At 39.7% G+C, this 22,991-nt stretch overlaps 1 protein-coding gene across 1 annotated transcript in view; it reads right to left on the reverse strand.

The window, feature by feature from the left end:
• Positions 1-1,599: 1,599 nt before the first annotated feature.
• Positions 1,600-22,991, reverse strand: part of TM9SF2 (transmembrane 9 superfamily member 2) — a 33,432-nt gene continuing 12,040 nt past the window's right edge. The window contains exons 6-17 of the mRNA XM_009910350.2: positions 20,685-20,809; positions 20,131-20,242; positions 16,162-16,241; positions 14,967-15,075; positions 14,710-14,842; positions 14,345-14,464; positions 12,135-12,192; positions 11,308-11,467; positions 9,661-9,812; positions 8,367-8,478; positions 6,570-6,741; positions 1,600-2,515 (exon numbers count right to left, since the gene is read on the reverse strand). Of these exons, the coding sequence (XP_009908652.2) occupies positions 2,448-2,515; positions 6,570-6,741; positions 8,367-8,478; positions 9,661-9,812; positions 11,308-11,467; positions 12,135-12,192; positions 14,345-14,464; positions 14,710-14,842; positions 14,967-15,075; positions 16,162-16,241; positions 20,131-20,242; positions 20,685-20,809 (1,401 nt within the window). The 3' untranslated portion in view covers positions 1,600-2,447. The remainder of the gene's footprint in view (positions 2,516-6,569; positions 6,742-8,366; positions 8,479-9,660; positions 9,813-11,307; positions 11,468-12,134; positions 12,193-14,344; positions 14,465-14,709; positions 14,843-14,966; positions 15,076-16,161; positions 16,242-20,130; positions 20,243-20,684; positions 20,810-22,991) is intronic.

Raw genomic sequence — 22,991 nt, forward strand, 5'->3', positions numbered from 1 at the left:
TCAGCTATCTGTGCAGTTAAGTGCATTTAAAAAAAAATGTGGTAGCACAGAAAGATTTTTGGAAGAGGCTAGTATTTGGGAAGTTTAGATGAAAGCCCAAGCCTCCCAAGACTGCTGAAGAACAAGTATGGTACACAGCAGAACATCAGGATGCCCTAAGATACACCAGAAGCCTGAATGAGGCTGAAAAAGCCTCTACAATTACCTGAAGCAGTAACAGGTTTCAAGAGAGAGGACAACTTCAGAATAGCTCCTTGCAAAATCTGTGATGTATTTCTGGATTGTCCCCAGTACTGCACACTGAAAACTAACCGTTTCAAATTCCAAAACAGCTACCATGATTACAAGGTAAGGCTGCTTGAAAATTTGCATACGCAGCAGGTTTAGATTCCAGAAGATAGTGACACGCTTCATAAACTGCCTTTAAAGGTGAAGACAAGATACCGGCGAAGCTGCGATGACTTGTCCACTTGTCTGTAGAAGATAAAAGGAGGGAAATAAACCCATCAGTTCCAAACCACAGTGGCTATGTCTCACTCCTGTTAACCTGATTTTTAAATGGCAGTTATGAGTACATCACAGAAGTCTGTTTTCACATCATTACACTGAAATTCTTGAGCACCTTCTACATTCCTATTTCAACAGCAGACAACAGATTCGCGTTTCTTAAACTAAACATCCCCATTTGTATAACTCCTGATGACTTTTGAGCAGTGGCCATGCACACAGTAGGTGATCACAAATCCCAGGGATATTCAGAATATTCAGTTATATGCTTTTTAGAATTTACATCGTGTCACACTATAGCTCAGCACATTGGGAAAGAACAAGCACCACACTCGGCCTTAAACCGTGCTCAAAGATGCAGTACGATTTATCTGAACCAAAGGTTTATCTGAAATCAGCATTTCCTAGCAACTGCATGTGGGGAGTGGCACAAGAACAAACCTGTCCGTAACATCTGAGCAGAGCTGTGGCTGGGGACAGGCAGAGCACAAAACCGGTGTGGCTCATCTGGGAGGGGTTGTGGGGCACAGCAACTGAAGAAATGTCATCTGAAGCCCTTTAAACGCCAGCTTTTGGGAAGTTAATGATGACAAATTGCCATAACCAAAGATATACTGGATTCAATATTCAAGCATCACCAAGTTAAGGACTTCTAGACAGTAAACTGCCAAGAAAACAACACCCCAACTTTGTGAGTGGTAATGGGTACAAGGAGTTTAATTTAAAGTAAGATTTTATCAGGCTCCTGAAAACGTGACAGAAGCCACATTGTGTTAAGCGTATAAAATTACTTGAGAAAATATGAACAAAATACTCAATTAAAAAAAAAATAACCAAATATAGTTTTAATGCTAGTCATCCAAAAATCAACATTAGTCTCTTAATGTAAGGCAAAAAATATTATTATTTTTTTATTATTATTTTTCAACCTGCATTAAGTACAATCAGCACTGGTTGCCATATAGAATATGCATCATTGGGATCTTTTGAAAGCAAGATCAACAGAGAATGCTGAGTCCTGCATTACAAGATCTTCTCAACATACCAACAATTCCGTAGCAGACTCTGAAAATATAACTGGGTTAAAAGGACTGAACTAATGCTGCAGAGTGGTTCTGTTGAATGCGTGTAGAACTCATTCTCACGTGCCACAATCACATTTCCATGTTACAGCCATGTAGCAGAGAGAACATTTCCTGCAGATCTGAGGGTGTGTAAACATACATCAAACCATAGAAAAAGCCATAAAATACTCTATGCAGCCTTTAAGCATCTGTCTTCAATATAATCATATTTACAGATTTGTATGAACTGGTAATAAGCCACTGAAGACATTTTTACAATATTTATTAGATTACGAATTTATAAATTCAAGGACTCAGAGGCACGTAGTTTAAAAGGCCAGGAACACCGAACCTAATGAAGTCACAGAAATCAGAGTACTTATGGACGTAACATCAGTGAAAAATAAAAATCACACCCAAACTAAAAGCAACACTTCTTAAGAGTCATCCTTCAAAGTTAGCATAATAAAAAGTTCTCATTTCCCTCAAAGAAAAATAATTCATCCCACCTACCAATCTAGAAAAACCTATTTACAGTTGTACTTTGATCAGAAGTATCATTAAGTAGTGTAAGACAGCCACTTCTACTCTGCGATTAGAATTGAACATTTCTCTTAGAGTACGGTTGTATTTACAAACGCATAAATAGCCTAACTCTGATCTCCAGTAAGATCCGCATGAAATCGGGTTGTTAAGTCACAACACAAACGTGTTAGTGGAAACAAGTATTTGGGGCAGCTGCGTGTTCTGGATCGCTCTCAAAGAACAGGAAGCCAATACTTCTGATAAAGCTCAAGTTCAGGGTCAAGACCAGGTCTTTAATTTAGGTTAATGAAGATTAAATCTCTTCCGTGTTAATTCTTTACACTGGTTTCTTCAGTCAACTTTCACCACGCTGTATATTTTGGTTACAAACCAGAAGCATGCAAAGAATCCGATTGTCCCTATAAAGAAAGAAAGTTACATATTAGGAAAAGGGACATGTAAGACATCCACTCCCGTGCACAGTTCATAAACCAGGACATATGTGCATGCGACCTGCTATCTTTAGTCTTCAGTACATCCATCAAATCAGATAATGTAAAGTTGCAGGCAGTACCTGGTATTTATAGGCATCAACTATATATAAAAGTTTTTCATTATTTTCACAAATACAGAGCCGATCATGCAGAAGACTCATTTTAGGATGTTGCTGTGTTTTTTCCTCCTCTTACACATTTATGCTTTGTTGCTTCATTATTCCCCAGTCCAACTCCTTCACACTGCTCTGTTTTACCCTTCTCCAATGACTAGTCACACACACTTTACATGATCTGCACGGCTAGTCAGAATGTTGCTATTATGTTTAATAAACCAAGTTAGATTGACAACATCATAACCAGTTCTCATTTCTTAGTTGTACTTCATGGTTCTAGAAAATTAGAGCACTTTCTTTATTTCTGTGTACATCAAGTGAATACAAATTCCAAACCACAGTGTAGTTACTATGCAACTTGTACTTCCTACTGAAAATGTGTTAAATACCTCAACAACGAACACCTCTAAAATATTTAATGCAGCTGAAAGGTGTAAGCAAACTTGAACTGAAATTTAGGACAAAGACTGTTTCTTTGATAACTTACAGGCCTTTTAGATGAGGAAAAACAGCTCCACCCCTTCCCCCTGTGAAACTCTAAGAGAAGTTTTCAACAAAAATAATCTCTTGAACCTAAAATAGTCAATGCAGTTGCACTTTGTTAGTCTAACTGTATTACTTCAAAATGCAGACTCAATCAGAGTGACAATGGACTCAACAGCACCTCAGAACAACTGTTATAGGAACCTTCATTTCCCACACAAATTAGGACAGGAATAAAGCCCTGAAGATTATCTGGTTTTTGCCTCAGTACCTCTTATAAAATAATAGCCTTAACTTATGCAAGAGTGAAGTAAGCGCTTTAAAAAAAACAAACAACCCAGCCGTTTTTTCTAGATCTGATAAGAGAGAGATCTGAAAGTTGTGTGCCAACTCATTCACTATTCAAGCTTAGAAGGAACCATGAATGATACCACAGTAACGTTTGGGTTTTTTTCCCCTTCACGCTTGCTAAACTACTGATGTTTAACTGACTCATTTACTATGATACGCAGTTACGGTCCCAGCTGTGAATCAAAGATTTGTCATGTAGCTCCCGGTATTTTGCCTGCTGAGCCTGATCAATGACCCGGAATGCAGTATGGATGCAAGTGCCTGAAGCATGTGTTACGCTGACATAGCAGCAGGGCACCGTCAAAACCCTTCATGATATGGACCATTTTTAACAGATGAGTAAGCAGCAGTAGAATAGTTTTGATGTAACAATTATGATTTTCTCTTTTTAGCTTCTTTATTATCCTGACACAGGAAGTCAGTTGCCTTCAGGAATAGATTTGCTAAATTGCTAATAAGCCTTTTCATCTAAGAAACTAGAGAACTGCCTGTCCCTTCACCCTGCCTCTCATGTTTTCTGTAAAACCTTATCTCAAAGCACTTCAGTAAATCTCTGAGAACAGCTACCTTTTCATGCATATCAACCTAAATGGACAAAATTTTTGCTAAATGTTAAGAATCACTCAGAATCACAGAATGTAAGGGGTTGGAAGGGACCTGGAGAGATCATCTAGTCCAAATCCCCTGCCAGAGCAGGAAAGGGACTATTCCCTCAAATTAAAGCATTATTTGCACTTAATCTTGTGGGAACTAGATTAAAAACAACACCACCACCACCACCACAAACCCACTAAGCATATGATGTTTCAACCCTCTAACCATTCAGTTAACTTCACATGTATTCTCTTATCCTCAGTTTAGAAACTATGAACCAAAAGCATACAAATGTGAAAGTTTGGTTCACGTTGCACAGCATAACTCACATTTCCACTGTCCCAATTATATACAAATTGACTACAACAGAAAGCATCTGAAGAGCTCTGAGAGTAAAACATTTCTTCTTTGTGTGCTTCTGAACCCACCCTCAGAAGTCTCCAAAGTTGCTGGCAGCCACTACTGCACAGCAAACTGGTCAATGGAAAGTGAACACCTGAGTGAGCAAATGAAAAGGGAGGATGCACTGGACACATCTCAGTATCTCTAGACAATGTCATGCGACATGACTGACTTCAAAGAACAAGGGCAAAAGATGGAAATTGTATGAGCACCTTAGCTAAGCTAAGTCTCAGCACAGAAAATTTAGTATAAATCCCCTTTATCTTGGATGTACACATGCCAGAATTACTGCGTGCAAGCGAAGTAATAGACTGAACAAAGAAAACATGGCAAACATAATTCTGGTTTTGGTCAAAACCATTTACTATTGAAGGGAGACATGCTGAATATCTGTTGGGAAAGCTAGTGAAAATAAATTAGCTGCCCTTACACTCACAGAAAGGCTATATTTTCATGCTGCTCTGTGAGTTTGCACTGCATTTAAAATTGATCTAGGTACAGCAGTACACATTCACTTCTAGTTGAACAACCATGCACTCTTAAATTCTTTAGTTCAATGAGACTACTAGCAAACCCAAATAAGAAATGAAGGTGAAGAGAAAGACAGGGTGAGAAGTAAGACACAGTGAGAAGGGGAGGCAGAATCTCGGATTTACGCATTCAGAATGATTTGCTAACCAATACACAAAGCATAAACAAAAGTAGAGATGATGTGTAAATTACAAAATATCCGCAAGCAATGCCAAAACACGTTAGACTTAAAAAGAAGGAAGGAAGATAAAACTAACCACTTTTGGAACACAGCTTGATCACTTTTCAAAGAGATTATATAATATACTTAAGTCCATTCCTTCCTTTTAACAGGCAATGACCTAAGAAACTCCTTGCAGGCTCTTGCTCCTGCTCATCATCATTTGCATTCAGTTGTGGTGCACAAGCAGCTTTAATATTTCCTAAGATGAAGTGGTCATGTCTTGGAAATTTTCTGTTTACACTTAAAATGCACTCCATCCTCAAATGCTGGTTCTTTTCACGCTACATTTTTTAATTCTCCTATGTTAAGTGGAAATGAAAATTCTGCTTCTAGTGAAATGTGCATTAAAAGCTCCAGTGACAAGCCATTTGTTTTCTAGGTCTCAAAATTTAGCCTGCATAGCTGTGCACAAAAATACGTATCGAAGTCTTATGAATTATTAAGCTTAACTGTAAATATGAAGTCTGGAATTATTTAAAGCATTGATCATGACAAAATAGTTTCAAAAAAAATATTGCTCTGTAGGGCAAATCCCACACAGACAGATTACAGTCTGCTGGAACAGAATTCAGTGTTTACAAGCTTTTTGAGAGGTTAGTAGTTGCAGTCTTCTTGCATGAGAGTTTGAATGGAGACTTCTTGCGCTTTCACCACTAGTTTTCCACTCTAAACAAGGGATGTGTGACTGAAGATTCCTTCAGAGTACCAAAGATTTTGTGACCTCATCTCATTTACTGAAGAGGAAATTGAAATGCACCACCTAAGATAGGGGTTTTTCAAAAAGCTCTTAGTAAAGATCATAGAATCAATAAGGTTGGAAAAGACCTCAAAGATGACAAGGTTTTAACCAGACTGAATCAAAAAATGCTTAAGAAATTCTTTCTGCCTTTTGTGCCACTTCAACACGACTGCAAAAGAAGGTAAAAAACATTACAGAAGCAACTGACAAAAGCAAGCTGCATATTTATCCCTTAATGTTGCATGTGATTTGAAGCACGCTTCTCTAAAGACAACTAATCAAAAAATTTTGAGTTTGTCACGTGGCTAGGAGAGAATTGAAATCTGGAGAGGTATTTATTAGGTTTAAGGTGTTACATTTGAAGATCTAGTTATAGATTGCACCCCAAATTAGCAGATCACAGAGTTACAAAATGCTGCACAACTACCTGGAAAAATATTGAAGACATAAATCCCATCTCAAGGTAAGTTTTGCAAAGGATTCTACTGTGCAAAGCTAACAGCAGACTCAAAGTGTAAAATGAAGGTTCGATATACTCACCTGTGAAAAGGAAGAAGATCAAAACCATAATCATGGTATAACCAAAATATAAAATGGTGCTAGCTGTTCCAGTGATTTGCAGTTTAGAAAAAAAATAATGTATTGCATATATTAGGAAGTATACTGCAGTGAAACCACTTGTGAGGAATGAACGCCACTGCCAGTGATAGTCCTAGAAGGGGTAAGGGAGAAAAAAAATAAACGATAAGTAACAGTCAACCCACCTCTAACACACTGACCCTATCACTAGATGAAGAGCTACTTTTTTTGATCATCACTTTATCTCAAAAGTGAGTTTTTCTATAGTTCTTTTTACTGTGCATTAAAAAAAACCCCAACCTCCCCCAAAACCAATACTTCTTTAACCACATCATTCACAATTAGATGTAGGAAACTGATCAATTAAAGATCAGTATCAAACAGCAAAATTCTAAAAATCCAAATAAGGCAGATCTACTGTTGTGAGCCACAAAGATTTTTTTTCCCCCCAAGGCTGGGCACATCCAAAGTGCACTTCGATTAAATACAGTTAATGGATTAGTTTAGCATTTTCAGGACACATGCAGTTCTTAAACTTTAAAAGACTTAGTATCATAGTATCAGTCAGGGTTGGAAGGGACCATAAGGATCATCTAGTTCCAACCCCCCTGCCATAGGCAGGGACACCCCACACTAGATCAGGCTGGCCAGAGCCTCATCCAGCCTGGTCTTAAACACCTCCAGGGATGGGGCCTCAACCACCTCCCTGGACAACCCATTCCAGGGCTTCACCACTCTCATGGGGAAGAACTTCCTCCTCAGGTCCAGCCTGAATCTCCCCACCTCCAGCTTCATTCCATTCCCCCTAGTCCTATCACTATCTGATATCCTGAGAAGTCCCTCCCCAGCCTTCTTGTAGGCCCCCTTCAGATACTGGAAGGCCACAATTAGGTCATCTTGGAGCCTTCTCTTCTCCAGACTGAACAGCCCCAGCTCCTTCAGTCTGTCCTCATAGGAGAGGTGCTCCAGCCCTCTGATCATCCTTGTGGGCCTTCTCTGGACACGTTCCAGCACATCCCTATCCCTCTTGTAATAGGGGCTCCAGAACTGGACACAGTACTCCAGGTAGGGTCTCACCAGAGCTGAGTAGAGAGGGAGAATCACCTCCCTTGACCTGCTGGCCACACTTCTCTTGATGCAGCCCAGGATCCGATTGGCTTTCCGGGCGGCAAGTGCACACTGAGAGCTCCTGTTGAGCATCCCGTCCACCAGCACCCCCAAGTCTCTCTCCTCAGGGCTATTTTCCAGCCAGTCACTGCCCAGCCTGTATTTGTGCCTGGGATTGCCTCGACCCAGATGCAGGACCCTGCACTTGGTCTTGTTGAACCTCATGAGGTTGGCTCGTGCCCACCTCTCCAACCTGTCAAGGTCCCTCTGGATGGCATCCCTTCCCTCCACCGTGTCTGCTGCACCACACAGCTTGGTGTCATCAGCAAACTTGCTGAGGGTGCACACAGTGCCACTGTCCATGGCATCGACAAAGATGTTGAACAAGACTGGTCCCAGGACTGATCCCTGAGGGACTCCACTTGCCACTTAGGGGTAGTCAGAGCAGCGGTCCAGTATTTGTTACAAGTTTTGCTAAAAGAGGTCTGTTTCACTTCTGCTTCACGTTTTTAAAGACATGGTTTAAGGATATTGAGCGATGGTGCTTTCATTGAACTCTGGAATACTTCTTTTCAATTACAAAAGCCTTAGAATTTCTTGGAAGCATCCTTAAAACATCGCCAAACATAAATACTAAAGAATATTTCTTACCTCTGCACATAGATGGAAGTAGCAGAGCAGTATTGTGGCCTCAGAACATGTAATAACCAAAATAATGAATACCAGAAACAGGAAGCCAAACATGTAATACATCTGGTGAGACCTATAAAAGGGAGTTTAAAAAAAATCCCCGTATTAAAATGGACACAGTGCTACTAATATTATTTCTTCATATGCAGTACTATCACCTAAACCTTAAGTATTTCCCTTCCTTTCTGAGGCGTTGCCAATTGTGTGACCATACGACAGGCTAATTTGTTTTTTAGCTGAAGTACAGCAGCCTCGGCAGCTCAGTCTGAAAACAGCGAGAGCAAGCCCAAAGCTCAGTCCTGGGCTGGGATTTTAGGGAAAGAACTGACTGGACATAACAAGTGAAATTATGGTTACAGTGAAGTCAGTGTGACCTCTTCCACTGACTTCAGCAGAACTTGTATTTCATCTCACATTTCAATCAGAGAGGCAGAACTGCAAAATAACAAGAAATGTCAAATGTTGTCGCTGTCTACACTGGGTAGACATTTCTGCACCTAGTCAAGGTTCAGAAACAGTTTAACGAGATCCAATAACTAAATTGTGTCACAGGAAGACAAATCTTTCACAGTAGGTTAGTTTGTCAGTGTGCTATGAGTGCACATTGGAATTCACTTACACTGGGCTAGTCTTTGACTCTTTACTTTTCACAGAATCACAGAATGTTAGAGGTTGGAAGGTACCTCCAGAGATCAAGTCCAACCCCCCTGCCAAAAACTGGATCACCCAGGGTAGTTTGCACAGGAACGCGTTCAGCAGGTCCTGAAAGTCTCCAGAGGAGACTCCACAACCACAATTCTGGTGCCTTCCTTTATAAAAATCTCACAACATTTGTTCTTGATGCTTTTTTTCCCCCCCCAAGAGTAGTATTATTTTGCTAGTCCAACAAGAACTACAAAAAAATAACTCTCAAGTCAATTTTATTTACTTACTACTTTCAAGTTATATGTTTTATGCCAGCTTCACAGCCACTACCATATGAGGTCAGGAGTAGCATGAGAAAACTAGCTGAGTATCACAGGTCAGCTGTAAATCGCTAAGCATATCACAGCCACCTCCCTACACGCCTGAACAAGCAAAACAGGCACCAAGTATCCTCTAAATCACAAAAGATTCAAGAAATGTTAACATTTAGATTTCTGTTGAATCTGTATTCTGGTAACCCTGCATCAACAAAAAACAGCCAAAACACTTTGAACAAAAACTTTCCCAAAGAAATGACCACCTTTTATGACAGAGAAAATGTTTAACTTACCAAATACTATTGAGAATAAAGAACAGCTGTATAAAGATACATCCAAAAGGTAGAATCCCTCCCATGATAATGCCAGGTAATGGCTTAGTATAGAACGATTGCTCAGGAATCTGACGAGGGATTTGATTTGTGCGAACAGGATGTTCAATAGCCTTTAGACAAAAAAAAAAAGGAACTGCTAAACAAAATGTCAAACTACATCATTCCACTTTTGCTTTCTTTCTGAAATAAGCGGTGGCAAAAATCTACCATTTGTTATGAGCACACACATATCCAGCTACCACGACATGTGTTTTTGCTACCAGCCTAGGTACCAATATTTGGTAGGCAAACAAGCTAAAAGACAACTCTTACTGAAAAGACAGCAACTGTTATTTTGGATTTCCCTTTTTAAGATCATCTGTCTATGATCTGTTACAGAGCTGATTTTTGTGTTGGGGTTTTTTTTTAAGATGGGGGGTAGTGGTGGTACACATTCTTGCTTTCCCCTTCTAAAATTCCCTGTATGTTACTTTTCAGGATTTACTCCAAGAATCACATTAGATTAAATTTACAAACTGAGAGGATTTACTCTAGCAACTGAATCCTTATTTAAGATGCATGCATAGGTAGAGAAAAAATTTAAGGCAGATAAATGCACTTTGCCACCTTTCCCTTTTCATAAGCATTATATCAAAAGCATCAATAGATACTTGCTATGTACATGCTTTCTGCTTCAAATGTATGTGTGACACCTGTCACACTACCTTAGAGTTTGTCAAATCCTCCTTTCTTAAAAGAATTCTCCCTGTATAATTCAGGGGGGAGTTACTGGAATTTCAACACAGTTACCAGAAAAAAACCCACTGAATTCTGATTAAGGAAAATGGAATAATTAAAAATCAACATAAAGAGTGCCTTCTAAAATATTTAAATATTCTCTGAAGGTGTTCCATGAGAGCTCCATAGAGCTGGAACTCTAGCTTCCTATATAGAAAAAAAAACCAACCACCACAAAATGTAACAATTTATAGATCTTTACATTTGTGGGGCACTGCAAACCACTTTTTAAGCAAAAAGAGAAGAACTGATTTAATTATTTAAGGATTGGCCATCAGTGTCACAAAGAGCCCTCCTATAAATAAGTAAAACTGATCATCTCAGGAGTAAATCCCAATTAATGTTCATCAAGCAGGGATGGTTATCAGAACACTTACACAATTAGACTTCATGAGAACTCTAACAATTTGATCAGAAAATATCCTCAGTGTAGAGGGTGGACATTAACAAAAAAAAGGGGAGAAAACGAGAAATGCAAAGTTGCTTGTCCTTATGCTCAGCTGGGTCAACTGTTTGTGTGTGGGGTTTTTTGGTTGGTTTTTGGTTTTGTTATAATGAAAGAGATGTGAATTAAAATAAAAATGTCCAAATTTCTGTTTTTATCTGGAGCAATTAAATACAATGAAAACCCTAATCAGTGCAGAGAAATATCAGCACCAACAACCAACTAAATGTTGAAGTCTCAGAATCCCAAGATCAGATACCTGATGCAGAACACAGAAACGGAGCTGACAATGCAGCTAGCTTAGGTTCTACCTTAGTCAATCTACACAGTGAAAAACCTCTATGTGTATACACAGTTACAAAACAATTTTCAAAAGCACTTACATGTTTCTTAAAACCAAAATAGGCACCAATAAACGTCAGCGGTACAGATATGCAAAACCAGAGTGCCAGAATAGCAACCAAAGTACCAAACGGAATAGCTGCTGAAGAGCCTTCTCCCCAGAGAATGAGGTTCATGATAAAAAAATCTGCAAATACAATTCTGAAAAATACATAAAACACAGAAATACCTTTAAGAGACATTAAAAAATGCTAGCAAAGCAATAGCACCGCATTAAGATTTTAGTGTAAATCTGTTAAAGTCAAATGACACACAGAAAAATATCAAAATGAAGAGGTCAAACAAGCACTTCTTTGTTAATCTAGTGGGATTGAACTCCTGCAGGAGCTGACATTTCAACTAAGCAATTTCAAATATATGCTTGTCTTAACTATACTTCAGGGTAAGACTGCTTGCTGTGATGAAGTAGAAACATTTATCACAGCGGTTATACTGTACATGACACTATGTAAGACCAACTACAGTGTGGTCAGAGAAACAGCCTAGAGAGTAAAAGAAAGCAATTGAAAAGTGTGCCTGTCAAACTTACTAGTATCATAATGCTCTTTCTTAATCAATCTTTTCATGTGGTAAGATTAAACAAATGCTTACTGAAAAAAAGAAATAAATCTAAAGATGATACACCATTAGTATGTTTATCTTTGTCAGAAGTATTGTGATATTCCTAGATTCCTAGATTTATCTTCTAGCTTCTGGAATAAAGGGACAATGTAGTAAGATATACTTATATAGCTGAAACTTAAAAATTAGCTATGCATGTCAGAGAAGCAATTTAATTCTTTTAATCAGAGTGATATTCTCAACTTACCCAGGACAAAGGAACGATGTCAGCAGGACATTTGTTTTCCATTTCTCACCTCCAAATGCTGTATTAAAACATTTGACAGTCATCAAATCATGCATTAAGCTCACAACTATTAATTTTCCAGTCCATTTACTTGTTATATTTAGCTTGCAAATACTCAAAATAACGTGCTATCATGCCCAAGTTTAAAACAGTAAACCTTCAGTAATAAGACTGAATTCCCTCATCATACTGCTTAATCACAGAGCTTCAAAGCAGAGAAGAGCCTCAGACCAAGGTCATGAAATGTCCAGTTAAGTAAACTGGGTCTCTGGCCACCTTATCTGCTAAAAGAAGGGAGCAGATTTGCACTACTTAAGTCTTAAAAAAACAGTTTAAACCTGGAGTGATTAAGTAGTTTAAGCTTTCTAGTGTTTGACTGCAGGTTTCAGTAGGGAAAAAAACCCATAAATGTAAAAAGTAAGCTTATCAGTTCCCTTGGAAAATAATTCTTGTCTACAAATCAGACAAGGAAGTCAGGACTAACACCCTTACAGGAAGTGGGGATGTTCTCTTAACTGCATTAGGCAGTGGTGATACCAGAAGACCAAAAATAGCTTTATTAAATAAAATATGAACTTGCACTATGCTGATAAAAATTCTAGTCAGCATACTTTCAAATGAAAATATCCTGCTGGAATTCAGTGAAGCCGACAATTTCATCTGAGCACTGCCATAATGACATGCCTCTTTACTTCGAGTCAGAAGTGATTATGGTTAGAGTGATTTTAATTAAGTTTCTATTTCTTCATAAAACCTTGGAAGAACACAGTATTGGTTATTAAGATTAACCATTTAATTTCAACTCAAGATTCACTTTTCAAATGCAGTGTTGAAAAAACCCTTTTAATAGTGGATATACATTTCAGCTGCCTTTTTTTCCTTTTTTGTCTCACATTTGTATACTATAAGGAGAAATATTCGTGTTTAGATGCTCTATACAGGATACAAACCACCTCGTGTCATAACAAAAGTATCTGGATCAGTCACTGACAGCGAGTTAAACTGATAGTAGATTAATACTACATTTAAGTATAAACTAAATGATTCCCAATAAGCACAATATGAACTGTAATTATTAGATACGTCTCCATCAAAGATACAGGACTGAATTTATCATCTATACACTTCAGAATATCCTTCAAAACACGTAAGAAATGGCATGGTATATATAAAGAATAGTTCTGTCCTCAGTTGTGTTCTTTGTCCTGAAGTCTTCCATTTAAGTCTAATTGGCCCTAAAAATTCGGAAAAGGACTAGTTCACTATCATGTTACTACTGTTGTGGAAAAACTCCTTAGAAAATACAAATACCCTTCCCCTAACAATTCTCTCCCTGTGAAAATCACAAACTAGTTCAGAGAAAGAACTCCAACGCCTACTACTGCCAGGCTGAAGTTCAGAAATTAACTTCTCTAGCCCTGTATGCTCAAAACTAAAATAGTCCAAAATACCCAGCTTGCTCAGTTATAAAGTCTTCTACCTTGAGTAAAGTAACTAAAAGCTGTATGCAGAATAGTGGCCTGCACTGTAAAATACATCTGAGATTAGAAGGCCAAACCATCTCAAGTCGATAGGCAGGCCTTGAAACAACAGCTAGCTGGGGCAAATAAAGGAAAACAGTAGCAACTAACTACTTTTAGGTGCTCCAACAACACGGGGCTGATTTGCACTACTACAGAACGCCTAGCAGTCCTTTCCCCTGGGCCCCTGCCACACTCTCATAAGAATCGCTCTCTCAAAGACCTAGGATCTAGTGAAAAAAGAGAAATTCATGATTGGTGGGAAGGTGGGGGGTGGGATGTGGGAAATTTGAAAAACAAACATTACCAAGTAACATAGATGGCTAAAACTAAATGCACACTGGTACCACCACTCTCGGCTGTAGGAAACAGAAATACAAAACTGTTTGATGCAGTGAGCTCAGTACTAGAAAAATAGAATGTGCTTCCCAATTCCATAAATTGCAGGAGCAATTTAGGGTCTTTAGGCACGATCAAAACCAATGTAGCCGTGTCAGTATTCCATATGTATTTTCTATTGTTAAGGTAAGTACATTTCTCCATCTTGCCCTGAGGGAAACTACAACAGTACTGCAAAATTAAAATCAGTTCTGCGACGATAATTTAATTTAATGAACTTAAGCCTTGTCATTTTAAATAACTTCTACTCACATTTGTAGAATCTGGCAGCAACATAACCAGCTGGAGTTCCAAGCAGTACCCACAAAACTACGGCACAAGTCATTAGAGCTCCTCGGTTAGCAGGTGACAAAAATCCCAGGCAAGCAAAAACTACAAAGTAGAGACACACAATTTGAGAAAGTTAACTATGCATTTGACTTAAAAGCCAGTACATCAGTGACCTTAAAATCTGTGCATACTGGGTTGCATATACTATGTCAATACAATTGTTTCTAACTTGGAGAGTTTTAAGAAATTCCTAGATAAAAAATAGGCTGCTGGTTTTGCTAGTACCATGCAATTAGCAGCCCAAAATTGCCTGTACTCAACTAATTCCTACCCATTTTATTACTTACACAGGGTAACAAAAGTCATTATTAAGATCTGCGTGCCAGAGCCTAGAAAAACGGACAACAGCATTCCTTTTCTTGGGGGCCTGAAAATATCACCATGAACCAGCTTCCAGCCAAATTCTTCTTGAGCATCTTCCTGTAAAGGAAATACACCTATTTTACTACAGTGGATAGCTATTTATATAGCTTATTACATAAACACATTTCTCTGAAAACAATTACATTCCAAATAAATGTTAGGAGGTAGGTTTTAGACTTACAGTGGAATCCATCTGATTATATCTTGCAATGTCTTTATGCAGTGTCCTCAGCATAATCATAGCTACCATTCCAGACAGAAAGAGGACAATCACCAAGGAATTCATAATACTGAATTAAAAAGAAAATAAGTGTTATAATTTCAATGCAAACACATCATGGTTTAGGCCTAGCCTGCAAATAAGAACCAGTTAACTAAGCATCCAGAGAATATGGAGGAGAAAATATCACAAAAGGTTAGTGGGTCATGACAAAGATAGGGAGGGATGACATACCAATTATGGTCATGGGCAAAACAGACACAACTTAGGGATGGGGGGGGAAAAAAAAAAAAAGAAATCAATATCAATTTGTTATCAATGAAATCAGAGTAGGCTAATGAGAAATAATACCCAAATCCTAAAAACATCTTTCCTTGGACTCCTTCCTTCTTCCCAGGCCAAATTTCACTCCTGATTTTCTCTAAATCCCCACTCCCAGCAGCAGATGGATGGGGATAGGGAAGCGGGGTTTTGGTCACTTCATCACACATCTCTGCTGTTCCTTCATCCTCAAGGGCAGGACTCCTCACCCTTTTCCCCTGCTCCAGCATGGGGTCCCTTCCACGAGAGGCAATCCTCCAAAAACTTCTCCAATTTGAGTCTTCCAACAGACTGCAGCTCTTCACCAACATCTTCAGTGTTGGTTCCTTCCGTGAGGCGCAGACCTTCAGGAAAAGGCTTCTCCAGCACAGGCCTCCCATGGGGTCATAGCCTTCTTTGCATACAGCCATCTACTCTGGTATGTGATTCTTTATGAGCTGCAGGTGGAGATCTGTTCCACTGTTAACCTCCATGGGTTGCTGTGAAATAGCCTGACTTATCATAGGTTTCACCACAGGCTGAACAGGAATATCTGCTCTGGTGCCTGCAGCACCTCCTTCCCCTCCTTCTTCACTATCCATGGTGTCTGCAGGGCTGTTTCTCACTCTTCTCTTCTGGCTGCTGTTCCTCAGCAGTTTTCTCCCCCACCCCCTTGTTAAATGTTATCACGAGTGCTACCTCTTCTCACCTATTTGCACAGCAGGTCCAACTTGGAGCTGGGAAAGCTTCTAGCAGTTTCTCATATGTACCACCCCTGTAGCCTGTCCTTCTGCTACCAAAACTGCACAGCACAAACACAGTACAGTACATTTGTGAAGACAAACTTTGTTCTCACCTAAACCATTGAATGTGCGTGTGTGGCATGGATTCCAAAATGTAATCCCATCTTGATGCCCATCTTATACTTTTTTCTTCCTGAAAGAGTAAACACATCAGTTCCAGATACAATCAGTATCCATCTTGTAAAATGACAAGTTGATGATTCTGCAAAGCAATCTTAAATCTCATGACAAATTGGAAATGTGTTGTGTGCGTTAAAGGGAATAGTTTAATAATAACTACCTAAAACAAACCTAAGATTTGATCACAGGACCTAAATCTAATATATTTTCTGAGTAGTACTGAGCATTCATGTTTTTGTAAGACATAATGGCCAATCAAATTAATTTAACTGTACTTCCTCCCTTCCAGAAGTACATTCACTCATCTGGAATTCAGATGACGAGCACAATAATAAAAGAACATGTATCTTTTATTGTATGTTAGTCAATATCACAGACACTAAGAAACTAAACTCTGATATGTGTTTCCCAGCATAATATTCCACTTTATAGATAGATCTCTGTCCAGGTTATCCTTTGCTTTCGTACAACCTTGTTTCAATACCAGCTACCAATGCAGTTGCATTCATCTTATACTGTAAGACAAATGGGAAGACAGATACAGAACTTGCATTGTTAGTAGAGAGAAAATATTCCTTCAGGCATTTCAAGGTGTTATACTTACTCAGACTGAACATTCACTGATTGGAAACATTTCAAAAAGAACATTTCTTTGTTTCATTTTGCAGAGTAAACATAAAAAATAAATATGAATGAATGGTGCTAATCAACCCAAAGAATGGTATTAAACAAACCATAAACACAAGTATTAATTAATAAAAGCAGTTAGGTGCTTTTCTGACAGGATATTATTTCATTAATTTATAACATACATGAGTAAGAGTACTTTCCAGTACAGCCTGATTTTGAAAATAAAAACCCCCACAACATCAGGTCTAGCCAAGATCAAATATGTAGTTCATTGAGGTAGTAAAACCAGGTCTCAAAGCAAGCAGTAAGTTTCTAGACCACTATCAATGATTCTAGGACAGAATCAGACGTTTTCCCAAACCTACACTGACTTTTTCTGTCTGAAATGACTTGAGCTGCAACCCAATGGAACTTCCAAAGACAAGCTCAAAGTGATGTCATGTTGCACACACAACACACACAGCTGGGCATGTCATTTTTCAAAGAAACTATGAAATTGCATGGGACTAATGTAATTCTTAATTACTAACTTCTCACATGTTTCCAGAAGTATTTGCTTTTCACTATACAAATTCATGAGAAATTATATCAGTTATTAAATCATACATAATATAATCCCCTCTGCATATTTTTCTTACACTCTTTATTGCATCATGAATGTTACCAGGTAATCTAGTACGTTACTAGAGTAAAGAACTACCATGGCAATTCTACAAACACCACTATACTGACTTAAGAGACATAAAAGATTCATGCCTGAAACACTGTGGTAATGTCACGATACGGTAAGACCGGTGCTTCACTGTGTACTTCTTGGACAGTGGCTATGGATCACAGACCCAGAGAATGGTTTGGGATTGGAAGGGACATTCAAAAATCATCTAGTTCAACCCCCTGCAGTAAACAGGGACATCTTTCACTAGATCAAGTTGCTCAGTGCCCTGTCCAACCTGACCTCCAATGTTTCCAGGCAAGGGGCTTCTGCCACCTCTCTGGGCAACCTGTTCCAGTGTTTCAGCACCCTCATTGTAAAAATGTCTTCTAGTCTAACTCAACACCTTTTTAGTTTAAAACCCCTTGTACTGTTGCAACAGGCCTGGCTGAAAATACTGTCCTCCACGTTCTTATAGTTTTCAAATACTGAAAGACTACAATAAGGTCTCCCACACCCTTAACTCAGTGATACCCTCCAACTAGTTTTAAAGACAAACTGTTCAGTCTCAGCACAGTTTAACTGAACCCTACAGCAGGCTGTTAAGTCTGGAACTAAGACAGATATATGAACAGCCTTGACATGACAATGAGCTATCATTTTTAAAGGTACTACTGACCTTGCAATCAGAGCAAGGTTAAACAAAACTGAAAACTGCCTTATTGCTATTTTTCGATCTGTTAATTGTCCAAAAGTCCATAATGACAAAGAATAAAGAGTAAAATCCTTTGTATCCAGAAGAATCACAGAATTCTTGACACTGAAAATATGAAGTGCTGTATCAGCTATCCCCTCAATACATACACAAGGAATCAAGAAACCAAATTAATTGTAATCTGCATTGGTTTTACTGAGTATAGAATAGAACAGAATAGAATTAACCAGGCTGGAAAAGACCTCAGAGATCATTGAGTCCAACCTATCATCCAACACTATCTAATCAACTAAACCATGACACCAAGCGCCACATCCAGTCTCTTCCTAAACACCTCCAGTGATGGTGACTCCACCACCTCCCTGGGCAGCCCATTCCAATGGGCAATCACTCTTTCTATGAAGAACCTCTTCCTAACATCCATCCTAAACCTCCCCTGGTGCAGCTTGAGACTGTGTCCTCTTGTTCTGGTGCTGGTAGCCTGGGAGAAGAGACCAACTTCCACCTGGCTACAACCTCCCTTCAGGCAGTCGTAGACAGCAATAAGGTCACCCCTGAGTCTCCTCTTCTCCAGGCTAAGCAACCCCAGCTCCCTCAGCCTCTCCTCATAGGGCTTGTGCTCAAGGCCTCTCCCCAGCCTTGTTGCCCTTCTCTGGACACATTCCAGCAACTCAACATCCTTCCTAAACTGAGGGGCCCAGAACTGGACACAGGACTCAAGGTGTGGCCTAACCAGTGTTGAGTACAGAGGCAGAATGACTTCCCTGCTCTTTCTGGCCACACTGTTCCTGATATAGGCCAGGATGCCACTGGCCTTCTTGGCCACCTGGGCACACTGCTGGCTCATGTTCAGCCTACTATCAACCAGTACCCCCAGGTCCCTTTCTGCCTGGCTGCTCTCCAGCCACTCTGACCCCAGCCTGTAGCACTGCATGGGGTTGCTGTGGCCAATGTGCAGCACCCGGCACTTGGATGTGTTAAATCTCATGCCACTGGACTCTGTCCATCTGTCCAGTCCTCTAACAGATCAACTCCTGCCCCCAGCTTGGTGTAGTCTGCAAATTTACTGATGATGGACTCAATGCCCTCATCCAGATCATCGATAAAGATACTGAATAGGATGGGGCCCAGCACTGATCCCTGGGGGACACCACTAGTGACTGGCTGCCAGCTGGATGTGGCACCATTCATCACCACTCTGGGTACTCAGCCCTCCAGCCACTTCCTAACCCAGCACAGAGTGCTGCTGTTCAAGCCACAAGCTGACAGCTTGGCCAGGAGTTTGCTGTGGGGTATGATGTCAAAGGCTTTGCTGAAGTCCAGGTAGACTACATCCACAGCCTTCCCCACATCCACCAGGTCGGTCACCTGATCATAGAAGAAGATCAGGTTGGAGAGGCAGGACCTGCCCCTCCTGAATCCATGCTGGCTGGGCCTGATCCCTTGGCCATCCTGTAAGTGCTGATGATCTGCTCCATAATCTTGCCTGGCACTGAGGTCAGGCTGACAGGTCTGTAATTCCCTGGTTCTTCCTTCTGGCCCTTCTTGTGGATGGGCATCATGTTGGCTAGCTTCCAGTCATATGGGACCTCTCCAGTGAGCCAGGACTGTTGAAAAATGATGGAGAGTGACTTGGCCAGCTCATCTGCCAACTCTCTCAGCACCCTAGGATGGATCTCATCTGGTCCCATGGACTGGTGGGGATCCAAGTGGCTGAGCACGTCTCTAACTACTTCCTCCTGTATTACTCTTGTATTTTAAGGTCTTAGACTAATAGTAAAACAGTTTGGCAAGCAGTTTGTCCAGTAAACTCTATCTAAAAAAAAAATAACAACAATAAAAAAAAAAATCTCTTGCTTGTCACCAGAATGAAGAGGTAACTATCACAGAAGGCTTAATACTCACTTCAAAAGAAACTGAGTATGTGTAAGCAATTTTGACTTCTCCGTTAGCCTTGTTACTTATATCCATAGGTACTCCGGAGCAATCGGGGTTGTCTGGATGAGTGTGCTTGTAACTGTGGGAAGAAAAAACACAGAATGAAAGCTGCTTCACTGACACCACTCTTAGGAAATAATTAATTCATCTTACAAAAGCATCCATTTCCTGATTGATGAAGACATCATATGCTGCACTCCTGTTAGTCCTACCTCAGGCACCGGTGGCCTATTTCGTCACAAGACAAAATGTTCCCCGGCAGGGAAATAAGAGCTGCTTCACTGAACACACACCACTTCTGGGTTTTACTTTAGCCTTTTTTGGCCCAGAAAACAGCGCACAAAGATCTACTGAGTTTAGAACTAGATACATTAGACTGCCCTGCACTGCATCAATGAAACCTACTGAAGCAGGTCACAGATCTGAAACTACTCCTGACTAGCAACAGGCCCCCAAATTGAAGCAAGTATCTTGGGATGGAGATTATTTTGTGTGATGACAAGTCACTTTCAAGTACTAACCTTTTTGGTTCGAGTTTAGCAGCCACTAGTCTTGCTCCCAGAGCTTCATTTTCCACAACATGGTAGTATATTTTTATGTCAACATGGTTGAAGATATAAAAAGTATCTTTTTCATGAAATTCTGACTGCAATGATAAAAGATGATGTTAGGCAATCAAAAAGATAAAGACATCTAAAAGCCTCAGTCAGAAGCTTACATAACAGAATCTTAGACTGCATAAAGTGGTTCTGTCACAAAGTTCTACAAGATGAATGTGGGATTCTAGGAGTACAAGATGGTAAAGTCTTTGCATTAAAGCCTTGCATTAAAAACCCAAACTAGAAAAGTTAATGCTAAGAACTGTCTTACTACAGTTGAAAATTACAAAAATGTATTTTAATATAAAATATGTAAATACAGATATATTTCTTAAAGCATTTTGGTAACCGAAGATGCCTCATTTCATTTAATTGAAGTACTAATCTTAATAGGTATGTGGCAACCTTCATATCAAAAGCATTTCATAAACATTGCCTATTTTAAAATAACATGCATAGTTTTCACAGATTAGACAGAACCTTCCAAGACTAACAAGGCAAATAATTGCTCTCTGTGACTGAGCCACCTTGACATTTGAAACTAAAATTGCACGGAGATGAACTGCAGTAGCGTCCGAGATTGCTGAATACAAATCTCAGGTGAAGGGAATCATCAGCTTGGAATTTAGTAGTCAGTTTAAGGGGTCATTAAATCACAAGCATTATGTCTACCAAAGTTCAGTTAGTACTTCTTCAGGGTTCTATCATCACCCCTTTCTACAAACCACCCTAATTGTAAGAACAGTTATATTTAAAAAGTGTTCTTCAACAGTCTTTCCATTACTCCATCAGCAGTTATTTTCCTTTTATTAAAAACAAGTATTTAAACAAGATTAAAATAATATTGCCAGGTTATATAATTGACTATAAATGCAACTGTTCATAAGGAGCCTCTGAAACCAATTCATTATGGAGGAAAGGACACAAACCTAGAAATGTCAGTACTGTGTTTGGTATGATACATCAAGTAAAACCATTTTGAGAAAACAAAAGACCTGCTCCAGGGTTTTAGTGACCTCTCCATAGAAGAGGTCTGTGGTAATCTAAAGACATCCTGGACTTTTCTACTGCAGTCTTACAGTGCATTTATTTGGACCTCCACTAGTTAATCCAATAGCTCCATTTCTCACAGTGTGGTGGGTTAACACCCATTCTGAAAACAGGATGGAGGGCTTGCAAGTGCTGTGCCCTCCCTGCAGAGCATTTTCCCCCTGGGAAACTGAGTCTGTTCCACTCCTTGCTCCCTGCCCAGCTAGGGTATAAAAGGGAGGGCATTGCAGTCATTAGGTCTCCTTTTTGGCTCCTGCCTTTCCTGGACAAGAGCTACTGCAGCTGCCTTCCTGCTCTTCTGCCACATGGTTGGGCCTGATCCTTCTCCCTGCTGCCTCTGCACCTCTTCAGAGAGAGAGAGAGATTGGTTTTGTATTCTTGTTTTTTGTGTGTGGCTTTTTTTTTTGTTCCCCCCCCCTATCCTTGTTCCTTGCCCTTGTGAACCTTACCTGTTATTGTTACATATATATTGTTTAAGGAAAACTCTTTACCTCTCTACTTCCAGGCCAACTCCAAATTATTGCTTGGTGGATTTGCTCCCTCCCTTTCCTTTTTTTTCCTTTCTTTTGGGAGGGAGGAGGGGGGAGCAGGGGAGAGATTCTCAGCCTTGCCCCCATCTGAGCTCTTAACTCCCAGTTAAGGCTCAGACCACTACAATTAGGAAAAGGTTTTTTCACTCAGAAATCTTAAGATTCTCTTTCTTTCATTTGCCCACAATTTAAGGTACTTCAAGAAGTACTGATTTCCACAGAGAGGGACAAACATGTCCATGCAAACCTGCTTCCACAAAAACATGAAGTTAAAGCCTTCAAATGTTTACACTTCTTAGGCAATGAAGACATTTTTCTTCACTCATTACATGTACTAAATGCTATGCATGTTCATCTTTTAGAGCTCTTTTTTATTATGCAACACAAAAGACAAAGTTTTTATGCTTAGATGAGGCTTCCAATTATGCCAGTTGTGGAGATATCAAAACATCAGGTTTTAGGCAACAACCTAGTTTTTCACCTCAGAAACATGGCAAAGGAGAAATGCAAGTCTTTAAATTAGTAAAAAGGGAGTATGTAGCAGTTTGGGCCTGATGCCCCCTGCTATGGCCACATGAGGTACGGTTCCTGTGTCCCAAAGGAGTCCAGCCCAGTGGGTGGACACAGGAAGCTAGGTATTTCATCCCAT

The sequence above is a fragment of the Dryobates pubescens genome, chromosome 7 (genome assembly GCF_014839835.1).
Source record: "Dryobates pubescens isolate bDryPub1 chromosome 7, bDryPub1.pri, whole genome shotgun sequence".
NCBI classification, from domain to species: domain Eukaryota; kingdom Metazoa; phylum Chordata; class Aves; order Piciformes; family Picidae; genus Dryobates; species Dryobates pubescens.